The 14674-nt window shown below is 51.6% G+C and overlaps 1 protein-coding gene across 5 annotated transcripts in view; it reads left to right on the top strand.

Annotated features, from left to right (window-relative positions):
* The window catches only part of Sfswap (splicing factor SWAP), a 66942-nt gene that overhangs the window by 20805 nt on the left and 31463 nt on the right, over nucleotides 1-14674 (top strand). For all 5 annotated transcript variants that reach the window (XM_046445957.2, XM_046445954.2, XM_046445953.2 and 2 more), the window contains one exon: nucleotides 13902-14139. In XM_046445957.2, coding sequence (XP_046301913.1) covers nucleotides 13902-14139 — 238 coding nt within the window. The remainder of the gene's footprint in view (nucleotides 1-13901; nucleotides 14140-14674) is intronic.

Raw genomic sequence — 14674 nt, 5'->3', positions numbered from 1 at the left:
TGCTCTCTCACCAGCCTCTCGTGACTTTCTCTCGCTCTCCCTTTTGGGGATCCTGAGGCTGAGAGCGGGGAAGCCGTCCTGAAGCTTGTGTAAAGGTAAATTGTGTCTGTGTTTTATTTGGTTTCCTTGCAAATTCACATGAACAATCTTAAGTTCAGCTGCCCACTGGTCGGGGTGGCATTTTGGTAAGAGAACAATGAACTTGATTGTCTAGCAGACCAAGACCTAACCCAAGGGCGCTCTAGAATGAAAGGGACTAGGATCAGAGAGGCTGTGGGGGGTCAGAATGATGGCCACCACCTCAGTCTTTTCCTTACTAAGCTGGTTCAGTGTATGTTACACGGGTGCATTGAGCAATTGTGTGTCAGTCTTTCTGTGCGTGTGTGGATCCCCCCCACAGACACTAAGCTTTTCAAGGATGAAGACCACATCTGACCTGCTGGCCAGGGTGTCCCCTCGCCTCCTTCCACAGGGACACGGGTTCTCAGGAGTGTTTACTAATGAGTGTATTTAGGAAAAAGAGGAATAAAAGCTCCAAAGCACCTCTGGTTTGTAGGAGTGGATGGCTGTGTGAGTACTGGGGTGGACCTCTGTGCTCAGACAGTTGTCACACACACCCACGAGCAGGCCTGTGAGCACAGGCAGAGCCACTGAGAGCATCTCACTGTGACTGATGATGGTGGGAGTGAGGGTCTGAACCCACAAGTAGGCATGTCAGGAGTAGGACAGGTGAGCATGCCTTCTGGAAGGGCCACACCTTGAACAGCAGGTTGACCCCACTGAAGACGAGGGTTTCCTGGCTGGACACAGTAACAGTTCACTAAGTATTTGGGTTTAGGGAGAAGAGAAACTGCAAAGCTATGGAAAATCTTGAAAATGAGCCCACAGCCACTGCAAGCAAGCACAGGCTAGAGCCACGGGGCATGTGCCGGCCCAGCCCAGCCCGGGAGTAGCGGGCACCCAGGTGTGCGCTTGCTTTAGTTCTGTGGGCCTCTATATACAGGAGGTGTGAGTTCACTGTGTTCTCGAAATACTGACAGTCTATAAAGACCCCAGGTTGGTAAGCTCCGGTTAACCTGGGTGGGTTTATGGGGGAATTTGATGTTATTCTCATAAAATGATTCCCTGGCTGTCCAAAAAAGTGATGAGCCAGAATAGAAAACATTTGGGGAAAAAAAAAAGCATAATAAAGGGAGATAGGCCGTATCGGGTCATAAAGCTCTACTATTACCATAGAAGTCTTTAAATAGTCAGTTCTTTAAACCCAGGTGCTGGCAGCTGTTGATAGCATACTATTTCAGGGCATGGATGGTTATTTCTCTTTCCTCTAGTGCATTTTTGAAAGCAGTTGGCTTTTTAACCTATTTTTCCAAAGCATTCAGCTTCATAGTCACAGAAACAATAATTTTCTTTTCTCAAATTGCATGTTTGCACAAATTTTAATCAATTAAATGCATAATTATAGTAAGTTTAATTGGAAAAAAATAGCTTAAGAAAAAGCTTGTCCTGAAAGCAGAAGTCCCAGCCTTCTGAGAGGAGGCCGCACACTCCGTGTTCACCCTGGCACCTGCTCCCCTACAGGGGGAGCCGCCCCCACCGGGAGCTCCTCGGGGGCCAGAAAGATGGTGCCCAGCACATCAGGAACTGCAGTGGGAAGGACAGGGGCAGCTCCAGGGAGAGGCCCTGGAGAAAGGAACCATCTCCAGAAAGCAGATCCCATTCGCCTGCGGGGGTCTGCCGGCACAGTCACTTCCAGCTGTAAGAGCCCACACTAGGACATTTTTGGCAAGTAGGGACACTTCGGCAGGAGAAAGATCATCTGTTTAGCAGTGGTCAGCACTGTATCAGCCAGTGGGGATGGGAAACTGGTGGGGGGTGGGGCACACACATCCTCACAGACAACAGCATGCCTGACACCTGCCCTACAGCTCTTCTGCTGGCCCGAGCCCAGCCCCTGCTGCAGTGCCAGGTGTCAGGGGAAAGTCGGTTTCTAGGCTGTTAAATGAGTTCAGCCATCTTCAGAGATTAAACAGAAATGCAGAGGGGCTTGCAGGGACATCATTTTCCAGCTGTCAGGGAAGCTAGGAAGGAAGAGGTTGACAGATCTCCTGTGGTGGCAGAGGCCACGGCCATGTGCAAGCAGTGTGCAGGTGTGTCAGAACGATGCATGTGCCTCCGACCTGGGATCTCTGCTGTAGTCTACAGATACACAGATAAAGGCAAAGCTACGAGGGGGCGTGTGGTAAGCAGGGCGCCCGGCGCACCCCTGCAACCCCAGCGACTCAGGAGGCTGAAGCAGGAGGATTGCAAGTTCCAGACCAGCCTTGGCAACTTTGTAAGACCCTGTCTCAACATTTTAAAAAGTTTCAGAGGGCTAGGGATGTAGTTCAGCAGTCAAGCATTCCTGTGTTCAGTCCTCAGTGCCCCCCCAACCCCCACCCCCCAAAAAAAGCCACCATTGTGGGATTTTCAGTGGCTGCAAAAGCCTGAGGCTGCTTGTGCGCCCTGTTGGAGGACCAGTGCTTGCTCTCCCTGGGCACAGCCTGTCGCAGTCGGCTAGAGCTACCAGCACTGCAGACTCCTGAGGAGAGGGCAGGGTGCAACAGGAGAGGGGTCGACCATATCCACCTGTGGTCAGGACAGGATCAGCTGGAGAAGAGCTGGGAGAGTCAAGGCGGGCCTCCAGCACGGCTGCTGACTTGCTGCTTTGTGCTGTATAGATTTTTTAGTATCTTATTTGCAGATTCATGTGATGCTTATGTGGAGCCCAGTCTAGTATCCTGGGTTAATTCTTTACAGTTCTGTTTTAGTGTGAATTTCAGGCGGGTTGTGCCTGCAGTTGTGAGTGGCAGGGCTTGGGCACCACCTGGTTGGTTTGCTGTTACCCTGTGTGATGTTTTAGGATCCCCGCGGGTTATACTCAGGTGTTACACAGGTAGAGACTTTCCTGTATTTCAGAAAGAAAGGCATTTGTTTTTACTTTAAAATAATTTTTCTATAAGCCCTTTGAATACAAATATGTGGAACTAAAATCTTTCGTGAAGCCTGACAGTGAACTATTTTTCAAGCTTTTTATTTTTTATTGTGACTTAGTTGTTTTCTATTATTCAGTTATACATCCTTGCAGAAGATTATAGTGAATTTAATTAATTTATACAGGAGGCAATAATATGGAAATACGGTCCACTATTTTTTATACAGTGTAGTAAGTTAAAAAGTCATAAACTTAAGTCCATTTCATGTGACTAGGCTCGATTTTTTTTTTCTCTACCCCTTTTTTTAATGTACTTTTTTGTTGTTTGCGGCATTTTCTTTTTAAAACTAGTTTTTTCATAAGTCAAGAGGGCTGGGGCAGGGACTCAGTGGTAGAGAACTTGCCTTGCATGCTTGAGGCCCTGAGTTTGATCCTCATTACCACATGAAAATAAACAAATAAAAATAAAGATATTATGGGGCTGGGATTGTGGCTCAGTGGTAGAGTGCATGGGTGCAACCTGGGTTCGATTCTCAGTGCCACATTAAAAAAAATAAAGGCATTGTGTTGTGTCCATCTACACCTAAAACAAAAATAAATATCTAAAAAAAAAATAAAGATATTGTATCCATCTACAGCAATAACCAAAAAAAAGTATATTAAAAAAAAGAGAAGTGTAAGAAAGGAAGAGCACCTTCAGCACTCAACTGGGCGTGGGAGCAGCATTAGCGGCGTAGTGTGGGATGCTTGATATCCAAGGGAGGGGGCACTTGACCTGAGGAGTAGACAGGCCTCAGAGACACGTTAAAGGGGAAGTAAACTTAGGTTTACTTGAGTTCCACCAGAAAGTAGAGTACAACAGTATTTAGTTCTGACTATAATCCCAGCAGCTCAGGAGGCCGAGGCAGGAGGATGACAAGTTCAAAACAAAGCCAGCCTCAGCAACTTAGTGAGACCCCATCTCAAAATAAAAAATACAGTAGGCTGGGGCTGGAGCTAAGTGGTTAGCACTATTGGGTTCAACCCCTGGTGCCAAAAAAAAAAGAGTTCTGAAAGACCCTTTATGATCAAGAGGAAAGATTCAGAGAATATTAGGGGGTTGTCATTGTGGCTTTTGTTTTTTGTTTTGTTTTTAAGACAAGTGTTTTTATGGTCAACACTAGTAACTATGAAACTAGAGGAAATTACTTCTTAAAAAATACCTTCCCTCTGTCCTTCCCCTGTCTGTGGCCTTTCTCACGACTAAAACACTCAGGATCACCTCAGGGGAACTGGGCTGCACGAAATAACCAGACAAGAGACTGAGATACCTTTTTCTTTGGGTCCTGTGAGGGCTCCTCCTACCTTAGGGGTCCATGGAAAGAGCAAGAGAGCACTGCTGACCCCTTTTATTGGAGAGAAGCCATTCATTGAGGCCAGGGGTCAGGTTTCAGGGGTCTGAGTCTAGCCTCGTGATGTCTGCTGTCGGCAGGTTGACTGACATCTAGGAAGGCCACTCCCAAGGGCAGAACAAGAGAAGGGGACACACAGAAGGCATTTCCATGGAACATTCTGTCCTAAACAGGGCAAAGGGGTGGGATTACCAAGGAACAGGTGGGCATAGCTCAGCCCCATGGGTGACACGCCTACCTCTAAAGACACACCTTCAACTTTCCAGGCTGGGACAATGCCCAAGTCACTACAAAATGTAGTGAGTGATTGGTCAGAGCCCCTTGCTTCAGGACTGGAAGTTGTGGTCATTGAGAGCGGCCCCCCACAGCTGACTCCAGGTTCTATTAGAAATCTTACTGTCACCTCAGGGGATTGAGGGAAAGGTGCCTCTGTCGTGCTGGTTGCCTGGTGGCCTGGTCTTGGTTTCTGGCGGGTGGAATTGTCTTTTCCCTGCCGCTTCTCTGTTAACTATCTGATGTGTCTTGGGTGTGCAACCCATGGACAGGTGTGTTCGATTCTTGCATCCTGGACCAAGTGCTGCCTTCGACCGCACGGGAAGAGGACAGCTGGTCCGGGTGTAGAATTCCCGGTTCCGCCGTTTCCCGGGCTTCCTAAGCAAGAAACCCAGAGAGGACTGGGCCCCTGGCCTTGCCGCCCTGGCTGCATGTCCGCCGCTGCATGTTCTTCTCTGCCTTTTGATTTTCCCAGCCTTTTAAACAGTAGCTGTGGGGTGGGCTGCAGGTGGCCCCGGACCTACGTGGAGGAGGGCAAGCCCCCTGCCTTCTACCTCCCAGCTGTCCTGCTCCAGGCCTGTGCTGTGCAGGCGCAGGCCGGGCCCTCGTGCAGGGGAGAGCTTCTCTCAGGTCCTCTGAAGACCTTCCCTCAGAGTCTTTTTCCTCTGCATTTCCTCGTTTTCCTTCGTTTTAGCCTGTGTTTCTCCCTGACATCAACGTGGATTATTTTCATCTTTCAATTTTTTTTTTTTTTAATCCATGTCTGTTTTACCCTTTGCAGTTCTCATTCTGTTGGTTCTGTGATGGTCCTGTCGTGGTCTTGTCATGGTGCTGTCATGGTCCTGTCTTGATGCTGTCTTGGTCCTGTCGTGGTGCTGTCTTGGTGCTGGCGTGAGCCTGGCAAGCCTTCTCCACTGGTGTCCCGGTGGCCTCTCAGGCCTGTGTTGCCTACCTCTCTGGCTGAAGGCAGCCACTGGCTGTCACAAGTGAGGGTGCTTGGGTGCCAGTGGAGATTTTTTTTATGGACACTCAAATTTGAATTTCACATCATTTTTACATTTCGAAATATTATTTTATTTGATTTCCCAACCATTTAAAAAAAAATAAGACCACCCAGTAGAGCGCTCGCCTAGCAAGTGCGAGGCCCTGGGTTCAATCCTCAGCAACACATTAATTAATTAATTAAGGTATCGTGTCCAACTACAACTAAAAAATAAGTATTAAAAACCATTCACCTATACTTGTGGGCTGTAGACAGCAGTGAGGAGCCCCGCTGGCCCCAGCTTGGTATCATTACAGACCCATCTGCAGCTCAGAGCTGGTCCTCTTGGTTTCCCCTGGCTGCCTTCTCTGCTCTCAGTGTGGCGTGCAGAGCTGCCCCTGCAGGCCTTGTGCTCTGACAGGGAGGGGCTCTTCTGGACCCTGCCTTGCTTCAGAAGAGTGCCTCTGCTCTCTCGTCCTCGGGCAAGATTCCTCCCAGGCAGGGCCCAGTTCCAGGCACCTGTGCACTGCTGCCCCCAAGACTGCCACTTACACCCTACCCTGGTGTGGAGCAAGATTTGCCAAGAAAAATGCAAGCTTTTAAGCATGTCCAGCTGGGATTCCACATCTGTTCATCCCTGCTGGATGCAGCAGCAAGTGCTGTGCCCTGGCTTCTCTTAGTGGCCAAGGCAGGAGGATGACTTGAGCCCAGGAGTTCAAGGCCAGCGTGGGCAGCACAGTGAGACCCTGCTCCAGAAGGGGGTGGGGCATGTATTAAGATTCACAGCTTTACAAGGGCACTGTTCTCACAGCCTGCAGAAGTCCTTCAGGCTTCCTGCTCAGCCTCGAGTGTCAAAGCAAGCCTCCCTTCGTGTGGGACGTTTTTAAAGACACCGGCTTGTCTGGAAGCTACAACAAAGCAGAAAAGGTATGGTTGCCAGTTAGCTCTCATCTTCTTGGGTGCCCTGTGGCATGGGAGAGCATTGGCTGGCCATGGGTGACCATCCTGTCATGATGGGGACAGGCTCCTACTATTAAAAGGTGGCATTGTGCCGGGCACAGTGGCGCACGCCTGTAATCCCAGTGGCTCTGGAGGCTGATACAGGAGGATCATGAGTTCAAAATCATCCTCAGCAACGGCAAGGTGCTAAGCAACGCAATGAGACCCGCATCTCTAAATAAGATACAAAATAGAGCTGGGGATGTGGCTCAGTGGTCAAGTGCCCCTCAGTTCAGTCCCTGGTACCAAAAACAAAAAAGGTGGCATTGTAGAGTTCTACCTATGTATGATAGGGACACAGCTGCGGGGCGAGAGCTCTACCCCAGGCCCAGCATGCTTGCCTGGGTTGCAACCACGCATGGCCAGAGAACAGAAGAGAATGGGGAATCAAGGTCATTGTGGGATCCAGGAGAGATTTTTTACTCCCTGACTTTCTCTATACTTTCAGAAATACTTTTAAAATTTCCGAGACCTAGTTGAAGAGCATTTCAGCCAGCTTTTTAGAAAAACTTGCTTTTAAAAACAAACTGCAAAGGGCTGGGGATGTGGCTCAAGCGGTAACGCGCTCGCCTGGCATGCGCGGGGCGCTGGGTTCCATCCTCAGCACCACATAAAAATAAAATAAAAAGATGTGTCCACCGAAAACTGAAAAATAAATATTTAAAAATTCTCTCTCTCTCTCTTTTTTTAAAAAAAAAAACTGCAGAGCTGAGGTTGTGACTCAGTGGTAGAGCGCTTGTCTAGCACGTGTGAGGCACCACATATAAATAAATGAATAAAGATTCATCAACATCTGAAATATTATTTAAAAAAAAAAATGCAGTGAGTCCAGGCATGGTGGCACACTCATCCTGGCCACTTGGGAGGCTGATGTAGGAAGATCATGAGTTTGAGGCTAGCCTGGGCAGCCTAGCAAGACCTGGTGTCAGGGAACCTGCAGTGTGTGGGAAGAAGGAAGGTTCTGGAAGTTTTATCTGAAATCTGTTTTGGTAAGAATCTGTCTTTTGTAGTAATGGTTTCTCTTTTTGGTAAATAACTCTGCATCTCATCAATACCAGTCTCCATCTCCAGTCCTGACCACCCCCTCCTTCCTGCCATTGCTCCTTGGACGTGTTATGGGCATCTTAAAGTTGGGGTGCTCAAGGCAGGATCCCAAACTCCCCACTCTTTCCCATTTTAGGAAACAGCTGTCCAGGCCAAAGTGCAGGTGGCCCAGAGTCTTCCTGCCTCGCCCTCCATATGGTCCAGCTGCATATCTTTGGACCCATGCTCAGGGCCTCAGCTGCTGTCTGCCTGGCCTGCTGTAGCCAGCACACTGTACTCTTGAAAGTAAATGCCGTCTCGTCAGTACTCCTGGAAGCTCTCTGCGTTCCATCCGTTAAACCAGAGGCCCTCCTGTGGCCAGCTGGCCCTTCACGACTGTTGAAACTCCCCTCCCACTCTACCTCACTGCCCCTGTGTCCCTTACCCTTTCAATGCTTAATAGTGTGCTAAGGGAGCCCTGACCTCAGGGCCTTTACACTGGCCCCTCTCACCCACAGCCCTGGCATGTTTTTAGCTGGCCCCTTTGTGGCCATGACACCTTGAGTCCTTCTGCCAACTCATCCTCTAATCACACACCGTGAGCATCTGAGTTTGCTGTGTTGACTCAACCTTGTCAGCTGTGTGCATTGGGTCCAGGGTCCCAGGCAGCTGACAAGTCCTTGCTTGATGGATACTGGCTGGCCAGAGGGAGAGAGGGACAAATAGGCCCAAAGTCACCCCCTAAAAAGGAATATGAGTAAATGTTTTCTCTGGCTCTCCGCCTGAACCCAAAGATGTGATAAATAGGATAAGATGCTCATCATCTTTGGATTATAAGGACACTTCAGATTTTTACTTAACCACACTAATGCGTGTCTGTACTTTGGAAGTCAGAGATCAGGTGCTTGTTAAGAGTGTCTGGCACACACCACCCACTGACCGCCCACTGACCTTATCCTTAGGTAGCCTAGATGCCTTAATCCTGTCTCCACGCAATTCCCACTGTGTGTCTCTGAGCTTCTGTTGGGAGGCTCCCTGCTCCCTCCCTCACCCTTGTGAGGCTCCCTGTCTTCCTCTGGGTCCACAGGGACAGGTGGGGTGCATGCTGCCCCCAGGCCACCCACACCCAGAATTCACATGCCTCCTGTCTGTTTTCTCTTTTGGTTATTGTGTGGCTCCGGTATATTTGTGATCAGAATTCAAAAGAGAAAAATGTGGGAGCAGCCTGTCCATCCTGCTCCTCACTGGTCTGTGTGAGGCCGTGGCCATGTCTCCACTGCTGGGTCAGCAGCCCCTCTGCAGGTGCTGTGGGCTCTGATGTCCCTAAGCATGCCCAGATTGCTGGCCACCTGCAAGTGTTTAGGTCTCGCTGAGTTTCTGAGGCTGGCTTTGAACTTGTGCTCCTCCTGCCCCAGCCCCGTGTTGCTCTGTGTCTGTGTTGGTCTCTTTGTTTCCTTCTTGTTGTTTGCTCCTGTGCTTTGCCAGAGTGTGTCCTCAGTAACTGCCAGCAAAGGGTACGTGGAAGACACCTTATCCTTAGGTAGCCTAGATGCCTTAATCCTGTCTTCACTGGACAGATGTGAGATGGCCCTAGAATTGTGGGATGGAAATTATGTGCCCTCAGATTCTGGACTGTTCTGTGCACCGTCTCCTAGTAGCTTTGCCTCTGCTGAGAAGCCTGCCATTCTGATTCTCTCCCGTGCCGTTTGTGATCTGCTGAACAAGTTTGCACTGTGGGTACCGTGCCAGGAGTGCACGGGCACAATTCCTCCCATCATGGAGCTGACACCACAGAGAACACAGACAGATGACACAGATGAACACTTTTTTCTCATTTTTACTTTCTCTGGGACACATGGTCCAAAAACCTTTAATGGAAAATTCCAGAAATAATCCCTGTGTTTTAAGTAGCACACCATTCTGCATTGCAAGATGAAACCATGGCCCTTTCCCTTTCTCTGCTTCCCACCAAGGATGTGAGCCCCCTTTGCCCATTGTGTCCAGTGCTGCCCTCCCGGCAGTGATTTGACAGCCGCCTCAGTTACCAGATCTCTGTCATGGTGTCACAGATCCTGTGTGCAGACAACTCTTAGGAGATGGTCTAATGCTGCGTCCTGATGCTAGGGTCCTGGCCTCGCTTACCTCTCCTCACAGGCTGCATCCTCTCACACCCCAAGAAGGCTGAGCACAAGCAGCGCGGGGCAGTGAGTGACAGGGCCGGTCAGAGCCTCCCCTGCAGCGCAGTGTTGGGGTCTCTGTCTCACTGTGAATTTCTGCGTTAATCTCCCGCTGCGCCTGCTTTACAAGTCGAGCTCTGTCGCGGGTGTGAATGTACAGGAATGAAGAGTCCACATAGAGTTTGGCACTGTCTGTAGTGTCAGGCGTCCCTGGGGTCCTGGCACGTGTCCCTGCAGAAAAGGGACTGCTGTGAGACTGAGCACAGTGGAGCGGGTGGTTACAGCAGGTCAGGCAGTCCCTTTGTGATCAGAGGCGGCCTAAAGAAGTCCAGAGCACGGGGCTGGGGCTGGGGCTCAGAGGCAGGGCGCTCGCCTGGCATGCCTGAGGTACTGGGTTCGAGCCTCAGCACCACATAAAGTTATTGTATCCACCTATAATTAAAAAATATTAAAAAAAAAAAAAAAGTCCAGAGCAAGCTGGCGAAGTGGTTCTCATGGAAGCCTGAGAGGGGTTGGGGGTCAGGGGAGACAGAGAAGGAAGATAGGACTGCATGAGAGGGCCACCCAGACGAGGAACAGGCTTGCTGTGGTTGAAAGGAAACAGTGGCCGAGGAGTGACCCGCCTCCGTCAGCTCTGGGCTGTGCAGTAGGAGGGTGGAGCTGCAAGTGGGGGCATCAGCCTTGGGTCTGTGAAATCATGGAGCCCAAGCTAAGTGGATGCATGGCATTTCTGGGCAGGAGCTGCGGGAGAGGGTGTGGAGACAAACCTGAGACAGGTAGGAGTGCCAAGTGGGCGGCCACACACCAAGGCCCTCCAGCTGGAGATGGATTTCGCAGTCAGAGAGTGTGGCATTTAAAGCCATTGAACTCAAGATGCTCGGGACGTGTATGAATAGGTGATTCAGATCCAGGAAAGGAGGCTGAGATGCAGGAGACAGGGACAGGCTTCGGGTGGGTCAGAGCACCGTGCACAGCTGTGGGTTCCTGGGCATGGGCAGTGAGCTGCCACATGTCTGCTGCCTCCAAGGAGAGATGCTCAGTGGTGCTACGTGAGCAGCTATGCAGTGCTGCTTTCCTGGTGCCTGTTCACTAATGAAAGGTGTTTTCCTCCGTAGAACTCAGAGGCTGAGCTCAGAGTTTTTGCAAAAAGCCCATCAAGGGGCATTGGGAGGTCATGGGGCAGGCTTCTCTGGCCTCGCCTAAGGAAGACATGCGACGAGCACTCCTGTGTGCACTGCGCCTTGAGCAGCTTGTTCCTCTCACTGTGCTTCCTTTAGAAAATACGGCACTTGCTGGAATTTCTCTCTTGGGTCCATTGGAGTAGGTTTTTGCAGTTCTCATGAAGCAGCTTAGTTTGGTGCTTACCTGTGGTCCCAGCACTTGGGAGGCTGTAGAGGGAGAGCCCTGCAGTTCCAGGCCTGGGTAACAGTGTGAGGCCACAGACCTCAGTTGTGGATCTGAGGTTTGTTCTTTCCTTGGTCTGGCCCAGCACCTCTCAAGCTGTGGTGTCACTCAGGAGACTGGCTGTGGGGGACCCTGGGCCCTAGCTCAGCTGGTGGCTAGGGAGGGGCTTGTGAGCAGCCCTGCTGCTGCAGGCCATGGCCAGGAAGCCTCTGGAACAAGGGCCACACCTCACTCGCTGCTGGTCTGCAGGGAACATCATTCCAGTGTGCCTGGAGCAGTACTTTGAGCCAGCCAGGCTGTGTACAGAGCGTGCACGCTGCTGAGGTCTCGTCGTCTCCACTCCGGGCAAGACGTGCCCAGCCACCACAGGGTGTATACAGAGGTGTCTGGAAAGGATACCTGTTGGCCCTGTGCCTGTGCCAAAGACAGAGGAAACAGGGCAACCTGGGGCTGGGCGCCAGGGCAGGGCCAGGCCTCTAGGGAGGGCACTCGGGGCTTCAACCATCCCACCTCCCTAAAACCTTCCCGTTGCTCACAGTCCGTGAATTGAGAACCGGGGAGCAGCACCCAGGGTGGTGTGAAGAAAGTGTCACATTACAGTGGCCTGTGCTCTGCTGCCTCCCCCACTTGCCACCCTCTCCCCGCGCACGTCCTGCCCACCTTCATAGCAGGTGGTTACAGTGCTGCTGGGGAGAGCCGAAGGATGTGGGTGAGAAGTTGCGGGTGGTGTGGACTGTCCCTCCTCTGTGTGAGTCTCTCTTGGGGTTGCAGGTGTCCTAGGCAGGCTTTAGCGTGGGGATCAGGCCTGGGGTTTCTCTTAGAAGTGCGCAGCCTGGGGTCCATCCCGACTGCTCCCCTAAATAGCCCTCACCCTTCTGCAGGCCTGCTGCACTGTCTAAGCTGTGTGCAGTCTTCACTGCACCTTCGGAGGTCTGAGGTTGGTGGGTCTCTGAGTCACACGAGCCTGCCTTGTCATGAGCACTGCTGTGTTTAATGCCTTGTTCAGTTGGCACACTGCGAGGTTCCGGAAGCTCACGCAGACTGATGGCATGGTGGTTCTCAAGGCGTGGTGCTTGGTTTGAAGCACAGTACTCACTTTGCCATGGAGGAGTGCAGCAGGCTAGAGCTTGTGACTCTGCCTCATGGGAGCTAAGTCCCAGCCACTGTTTGCCCTTGGGCTTCAGGGGTCTTACTTGTGGCTACAGTTGAAAACAAACCTGGGCTTTAGCTGGAGACTGGCCAGGACAGAACCGCGCGTTTCATCCTTCACCGAGATGAGCAAGGCCTGGGATCTAGCAGGAGCATCTGACTCGCCCTCCTTGCTCAGGGCGCCTGTGCTGGAGGACTCCCTGCTTCCCCTCGGGTGGCTCTGCCCAGGGTGGGAGGCAGAGGCAGGTTCTCACACGCCTGCTTAGCTTTGACAGTGTTTGAACCATGTATCACCGACACATGCTGTGTGCTCAGAGCTAGAGCTTCAGAGATGGTAGAGACAAGGTCTCTGCCCTCACAGGTGCCCACGGAACAGTGCCTAGGCGCCACAAGCCCCTCCTTGTTCATGTGGTCTTGTCTGTTCTGCTGTCTCCAGAGATGACGCAAATGCTCTGTGTGGCATTGGTGTGACATGCTCGTTGAGACCACACACCCTATTCTGAAATTTTAAATAGTGCCTTTCTTGTGTACAGTGGTTGGTGTGTAGCACTGAGCCAGAGAGGGACATTTTGGAGTTTGTTTGTGTCTACTTAATAAAAAGTGAGTCCTTCGTGGTTGGGAGCTGTTGGTAGTACCAGGGTGCTTCAGAGCAGACAGACACTGTGCCTGTGCCAAGGTGGAGGGAAGAGCAGAGCCTGGGTGCTGGCGGGGCCAGGCCTGCATGGGGAGAGAGTGCCCTGGGGGCATCATCTTGCCAGCCTGGGGTGGAAAGCCTTTGCTCATGACTGAGGACTTGAATGCCCCTCTGCAGTGTGGCAGCCATGGCCATACTGAAGTTCTGCGGACTTGTCTCACCATGTTGCTATTTAAAGTGAAAATCAAAATCACTTCATTGGAAAAAATCTGTATGCCATCTTCTAATGAAGGAGAAATTAAACCTGTATATAGAGAACCCTTTTTTATCTGCTGTAGGATTAGGACTAGACTCTCAGCTATATCATTGAGTCTTCTTGGTTTCTGCTGGTTTTGAATATTTTCTAAAATTAGGTGTTTTAGCCTGCAGGGCTCTTCATGGCTAGCACAATGGCCTACAGTCCCATGGGTGTGAGCCTTTGTGCGGAGGAAACTGTTGTGCGTCTGTGGATGATAGGGAGGCCCAGGAGCAGTCCCAGGGCCGTTGACCTGAATGAATGGCAGTGCCCCATCACGGGGTGCAGGGGTGATGGAGGTGTCAGCTTGCAGACAGGACTGTTTCCAGTGTGAACAGTCAAGTGGAAAAGAGACTCTCCTGAGAATGTGGAGTTGGCGTCAGAACAGGGCAGGCCAGCTGGGCAGGCCCCTAGGAAAGGCCACCAGTTGCTGCCAGCGGAAATTTTTCCTGGGCTGCACAGTGCGCAGCTGGGGCGTCCTCATGCCTGCTTACCTTCCCCTGGTGGCGGGGGTCCGCTATCACCTGGCCAGTGCCGTGAGAGGAGGGGCAGAGGGTGCTCCTGGCCCCCCTCCCGGCCTCACCCCACACGTCTTTGCAGCACCCGTGGCAGCCATGTACTATAGCTACTACATGTTACCCGACGGAACCTACTGCCTGGCACCACCCCCTCCAGGGATCGACGTGGCCACTTACTATAGCACCCTTCCTGCTGGGGTGACTGTGTCCAGCTCTCCCAGTGTGACGACAGCTGCCCCGCCGCCTCCTGGGACCACACCACCACCTCCCCCAACCACAACCGAAGCGAGCAGCGGCACCTCCTCCTCCACCACCACAAGGTACATGCACCTCCCACTCCGTTCTCAGTTTGGGCCCTGGTCTGGATTAAGCCTCTGGATTTGAATAGTCATTACTCAGACCCCAAAGTTGCAAAGTTGAAGATGCCGTGAACCTCAAGTCCCAAATACCTGTTAGGACTGGAGGGGTGGGGGTGGGGCACAGGTCTAGGGATGGAGCCTCTGCCTGTACCTGGTGTGGGGCGGAGCCTCTTAGTTTTAGTCTGAGCTAGTTCACCTGAGCTCCACAGCAGGCCAGGAACCCCTTGAAGAGGGGGGCCTGCTCCAGCCTGGGTGTGAGTGCGTACGTGTACATGTTCTGCACTGGACAGAACAGGAGGCTTGTGAAAAGCCAGTGGTGGCAGTTGAGGCTCTGAGGGTTTTTCCTGAGAGGCTGTTTTGTTTGGCGTGTGTGGTTCTAAAAATAAAGTTAGTTTCTTTTGACAAGTGGCTCCTGATTGTGCCCAGCCAGACTGCGGCACCGTGACGTAAAAGTTCTTAAAAAGCTGAGTGTGGTGCTGCTTGCCTGTCATCTCAG

The sequence above is a fragment of the Marmota monax genome, unplaced genomic scaffold (assembly GCF_021218885.2).
Source record: "Marmota monax isolate L192 unplaced genomic scaffold, Marmota_monax_Labrador192_F-V1.1 WCK01_AAM20220418_F8-fsc00200, whole genome shotgun sequence".
In the NCBI taxonomy this organism is placed as follows: Eukaryota; Metazoa; Chordata; class Mammalia; order Rodentia; family Sciuridae; genus Marmota; species Marmota monax.
Note: the sequence above shows the minus strand (reverse complement) of the source record. Positions and strands in the feature narration are given on the sequence as shown.